This window comes from Cydia splendana, chromosome 11, assembly GCF_910591565.1.
Source record: "Cydia splendana chromosome 11, ilCydSple1.2, whole genome shotgun sequence".
NCBI classification, from domain to species: Eukaryota; Metazoa; Arthropoda; class Insecta; order Lepidoptera; family Tortricidae; genus Cydia; species Cydia splendana.
In genome coordinates, this window is record NC_085970.1 from 3,434,919 (window position 1) to 3,440,959 (window position 6,041).

Here is a 6,041-nt window from a genome sequence, read left to right on the forward strand (position 1 = left end):
CTACAATTAAAGGCAAATAGCAAGGTTCATTTATTTTTTCGATACAATATACAGTATTTAAAAATAACAATGCAGATACGTATAAAACAGGTAGGACAAATCCTTAAATTAGTTATAAAATGTATGTATTCAGGCAAAGCAAAGCAACTTATGCAGCAAATCTCTTTAGTAATCTTCGGCTGTATTCAACCATTACATACCAAAACAATTACTGGTGTCAACTTTAGTCAACTTGTACAAGTTTTTTCTGATCGAGTATATGATGTTGTTTGACTGATCAAACGTCATAGCGTCAGGAGCTATATTTGAAACGCGTTTCAGTGTAGACTGAGAAAGAACTTTGCCTAAAGTCACTTTATACATCCCATCTACATGCCACGCGTATACTGTTCCTCTGGCATCAACAGTCAAACCTCTGATGAACCGTTCTGTTGATAGTCTCACATCTCTCTGGTTTTTACTATTGAATGAAATATATAATCCAGTTTCATTTAAATACACAATATTATGCCCGTTATCCAGAATGAAATTGTTTATTGATTTATCTACTAATTGACCGATATAATACCCGTCCACATATTTAAATATTCCATTATGACGTGACGTAGTAAAATACACATTGTCTCTTACAATAACGTTAGTGATTAGATTCGCCTTCATACTAAAAAATGTTGGGAAACGGCTGATATAATTAATAACCCATATACCGTCGGAACCACCTAAATATACTTTTTTATTGTTCTGATTTATATCAAAGGGACCAAAGTTGAATGGTTGCCTGCCAGAGATGACGCCAGAGAAATTCGTAGAGTTTAACGACACGAAGGCAACTTTGGAGTATTCTTTATCACTGAACGTAGGTTCGAAGGTGTAGTATAGATCGTGAGTTTCCTTCATGATGCCCATTCGTTTAACGACGGGATTTTCACCGAACGGCGCGGGGAGCTCGAACAACTCGGTGTGGTTGTAGCAGATGTTGTCGATTTTGACGCAAGAGTGGCAATATTCATTCTTATCCACCTCGGCTTGGTCGACAATCTTGATGGTTGCTGTGCGTGGGCCCAGCAGGGAGCATAAAGCTAGAATGTGAAAGTTAAATGTTAGCTTTGGTAAATTTATATGTAAGTAGTAGATTATTAAGCAATCGTATCGGATACAAAGACCCATGAGAAAATATTTATACCGTAATTATTTTGACCTGTGTTTAATTGTTTATTATTTATTTATAAAATCTGTTTTATTTTATTTTAATGCTGTATAATGCTGTTTAAAAATAAGACAACAGGGGTATATCTACAAAATTCAATTGCGTTAATGGCTCGCGGAGCAAACATAAAGATTTAAAATAAATGGCAAGCTCCCTCCATAGGGCAAAAAATGCAGTTTTACGAATATGAGAAGTAAAAACCAATTTCCTACGGTTTAGAAATTTGGAGTTCTGAAGTAACAAACACAATAACTAAAATAAATTAAATAATATATAAAGAACCGAATTAAGAACCTCCCTCTTTTTGCAACCGGTACCTAGATAAAAATACTTACCAGAGCCCCATAGTACTTGAAGCACCAGAGTGACAAAAACCAACGACAAGGCACCCATGGTGTTGCACATTGAAATGCATCCACCAAATTTTATTTGCCAATTTATATCCTGCATTGATTATCGAATTGTAGGTAATAGTCTCATAATCAGTGTTGACGGAAATCATGAAAACAAATTAAAATTATAATAACCTTAATTAGAAGTCATGTTGCAATTATTTTAATCAGCATTAATACATTTAACAATAATTTAGATCCGATAAGGTATCAAACTGTCGAAAAATACTTTTTAAAATTAGCTTAGCTTAGCAATTCTCTTCGGCTTAGCTAATTGGCAGTAAAACAGTATCATATTTTTTTATAATTACACATAGGTTTCAGGCTCCGTATATTGTACTTGCCAATTGTTTGCCCCTGGGGTCAACATACGTAAGCTAGACTACCTAGTAAAAGTAATTTATTTACTAATAAAATATAAAAATAAATAAAAAATCGGGCTTTAACCCTAATCTATTAAATAAAGCTACTGTTATTTGCAGTTGCCCTTCAGCTCTCCTTTTGCAGTTGGCCTTAAGCTCTCCTTTCTGTAGAAAGGAGAGCTTCCGTTGTTAGTAAAACACACGAGTTTAAAAGCAAACCGTCTTTTCCATAGCCAATCGGCTTTCTTAAACGATTAAGGCCCAAGCCCTAATAACACCTGATTTTAAATCCATCATACCTACCAGAAAAATTTAGGCTCTGAAGTATCCCTGGTCACGTCACGGTGACGGATGACGGACGTGTGGGGCCACAAAGCGGCGGAAGTCACTGCCGGAAGCCGGTTTTGTGTGAATTTCAAGTAAATTCCGTGCGTTTCCTAACTGCACTGCCTTTGATAGAACAAAGTGTAGCAATATTTGACAATCGGTTGAGATATGCGACCTGTGGGCCTATCGCGAACCACGTTCGACATGTTGCCTCCCTGTCACACGTACGAATTTACAAGTGTGACAGGGAGGCAACACATCAAACGTGGTTCGCGGTAGACCCCCTGTGCAGGAGAACAGCCGAGCATTTTTGCCCCAGCTATAACCGAGATGTCACGCCCAATAATATTTAAGCGGAGTTTTAATTACCTAATGTTATATTTATCCCCATTATTTTACATGTTTACACAAATAGATAATCGAGTATTAGGCATTCAAATTGTCATTATTTATGAATGAATGAAAATGAATGAAAATCTTTATTTCAGGCAACTAATGGCCCATACATAAATGTCCAGCAGTAGGTACAGCTCAAACAAATAGGTATCAAATATATTTTGGTACTTTATTTTCAAGAAATTCTTTGAAGTTCAAACCCGTGACCTTCGGATTGAAAGTCGCACGCCTTACCCCATCAACCACCATCAACGCTTAGAGAGTAAAGGTTTAGGACAATTTGATTTTAAACCAACCAAAGGCAACAAAGCAAGGTTCATTTATTTGTTCAAAATAAAATACATCATTACAGTAATTAAAATCAGATACATACATGTAAAACAAATAGATAGGACAATGATCGGAAATTAAAAAAAAAAGTCTCTCGTGCAGTTTCAAGCGCGTAAACAATTCCTTAAATTAGTTATAAATGCATGCTTTGAAGTTTGGCAAAGAAAAGCAAATATATAGAAGATCACGTAATTAATTAATTATACAGAGATACGTGAACTCTTCAACTCGAATTATCTATCAAAACACTTCTATTGAATTACCTAGCAAAACACTTACTGGTAGCAACTTTGGCCAACTTGTACAACTTTTTTTTGATCGAATATATGATGTTGTTTGACTCATCAAATGCCATCGCATCCGGAGCTATACCGGTAACACGTTTCAATGTAGACTGGGAAAGAACTTTGTCTACAATCACTTTATATATCCCATATATATCCCAAGCGTACACCGATCCTTTCATATCAACAGTTAAACCTCTCATCCACGGCTCCGTTGATAATTGTACATCTCTGTGGTTTTTATTAAGAAATGAAATAAATAATCCAGTATCATTTAAATACACGATATTATACTCGCCATCCAAAACAAACTTATGTATCGTTTTATCTGCTAAATGAACGAAATAATACCCGGCAAAATATTTAAATATTCCTTTACGATCTGACGTAGTAAAATATACATAGTCCTTTACAACAACGTTAGTAATGAGATTCGACTTCTCAATAAAATATGTTGGAAAATAGTTGATATCGTCAACCACCCATATACCATCGGAACCACCTAGATATACTTTTCTCTCTGTGTGATCTATATCAAAGGGACCAAAGTTGAAAGTCTGCCCGCCGGAGATTACGCCAGAGAATTCCGGATAGTATAACGATATGTAGCCGACTTTGGAGTATTCTTTATCACTGAACTTTGGTTCAAAAGTATAATATATAACGTTGGTAAAGTTCATGATGCCCATTCTTTTAACGACGGGGTGTTGTCCACCGAAAGGAGCGGGGAGCTCGAACAAGTAGGTGTGGTTGTAGCAGATGTTGTCGATTTTGACGCAAGAGTGACAATATTCATTCCCTTCCACCTCGGCTTGGTCGACGATCTTGGTGGCCGCTGTGCGTGGGCCCAGCAGGGAAGAAAAGGCTGGAATGTAAAAGCTAAATGTTAGTTTCGGTAAAGATCTAGTAGATAATGTTACTCGTAATCAACAAGTCGAAACAGATATCCGCATTAGAGATAAAATGAATTAGCCCATACATTTTGACCTCTATATTATTCAGTGAATTTATAATACAATCCATATTATACATAACACTGTTTTAACGTAGCTGCACTGAATCGCCTGAACCAATGTGAAATTCTCTATTTTATGCATTCTGTATATTAGAAAAGTAACCAATACTAAATTAATTTAACGTCCCTTTTGAAATTTTGTTAGTGTACGGATCACTAGGATGAGGGAACCTGAAAACTCCTGACTTTATCAGTAAGCATCCCAGGATTCGAGTAAATGAAATTGAAAAGGCTCCTGTGGAAACACCGGAAACAACCAAATAAATAGTAATTCCAATTTTTGGGAAAAGTAAAAGCGGCCACCGGTAGGGTAAATTAAATATGAGGTAAAACAAAATCTTGTCTCATATTTAAAACCGATTTCGACAATTGGACGATGTACATTACATATTAATTAGCGTATTCGTTTTTAATTATTACATCCAAAGTGAATCCTAACTTTTCAAATTAGCATCGTGCATGTCTTCGTCGTGCACGAAATTTCGAAAACGCAATGTTCAAATAATTAAAAAAGCCTTTACGGTGCCGTTAGTTGATAATCTTTCACAGAACAAGCCTCCTCTTCCTATCTCTTTATCTCTTGGATAGGAAGAGAAAGAACCACGCCGTGCGCCTATCCTGTGAAAAAACCAACTATACAAAATAGTTTAAAAAGCCATTAAATTCATTCACGACCATAGTAAACAATCGAATAAGCCCAAAGTCAAAGACGATTGCGGTACATCGTAGCATAACAGAATTCAGATGATGTTGGTCTTGGTCTTCATACCTTACCTCACTTCAACTAGGGTCTGAGCGGAAAGAGAAGAGTCATAACTAGAATGTATCGATTCTCTTATATTTCACGACTTCTTTTTCCGCACCAACTCTACCTAAAGCACTGTTGAGCATATATTACTTGGCTACTTTAACAACCGCGAAAAGTAACAAAAAAAACAATTATAAATGGCCATTCCTGGTGCAAAGACTATCCATTGCAATTCAACGAGGTAACGTGTGATGGGCACCTTTGCGCCGGGTGTTGCGCGGGAAGGCCTCTTTCAGTAGTTTTATATGATTTGTGTGTATAATTTTAGATTTAATTTGGCTTTTAGATTTCATTTAGTAATATTCTTAGATTTATTTAGTTTGTATGTTTGTCATGTTGTTATTTCTTTATAAATAAATTAAAAATTCCAAATTAATTTAGGGCCTCCTATTTTAATGTCGGTTAAAATAAATAAAAGTAGTAGTTGAGATTTTCAACAAAATTCAAGAAAAGAAGATGTCTATAGCTTACCAGAGCCCCATAATGCTTGTAGCACCAATGTGGTAAACACCACCGCCAGTGCACGACCCATGGTATTGCACTTTAAAATGCGCCACACAAATATTTCTCGTCAATTTATAGCCTGCATTACGACGCTTCAACGGAAATCATGAAAACAAGTACAAATTTACCATAATTTTAATAATCTTAATTAAATTATTTCAATCAGAATGAATATACCAATTTAAAAATAATTTACATTTGATAAGGTTTAACTGTAGAAAAATACCTACTTAAAAGAGGGAAGAAAATTGTATCATTATCATAAAAAAATTAAGTTCAATCTCATTTAGGCTGGTTTTACACATAGGTAATTGGCGTAGCATTGTTAGATAGGTACCTATGTACTACTATTTTCAGAATCAACCGTAGACGATAACCTAACTATATGTAGAAAAGTCGAATAGATAAACCACATA

The 6,041-nt window shown here is 35.5% G+C and overlaps 1 protein-coding gene across 1 annotated transcript; it reads right to left on the bottom strand.

The window, feature by feature from the left end:
• Positions 1-3,273: 3,273 nt before the first annotated feature.
• LOC134795096 (uncharacterized) lies at positions 3,274-5,653 on the bottom strand. The gene is made up of 2 exons (XM_063766929.1): positions 5,593-5,653; positions 3,274-4,217 (listed from the first exon to the last, which is right to left on the bottom strand). Exons 1-2 carry the CDS (start codon positions 5,651-5,653, stop codon positions 3,274-3,276), a joined length of 1,005 nt encoding a protein of 334 aa, XP_063622999.1.
• Positions 5,654-6,041: the final 388 nt, after the last annotated feature.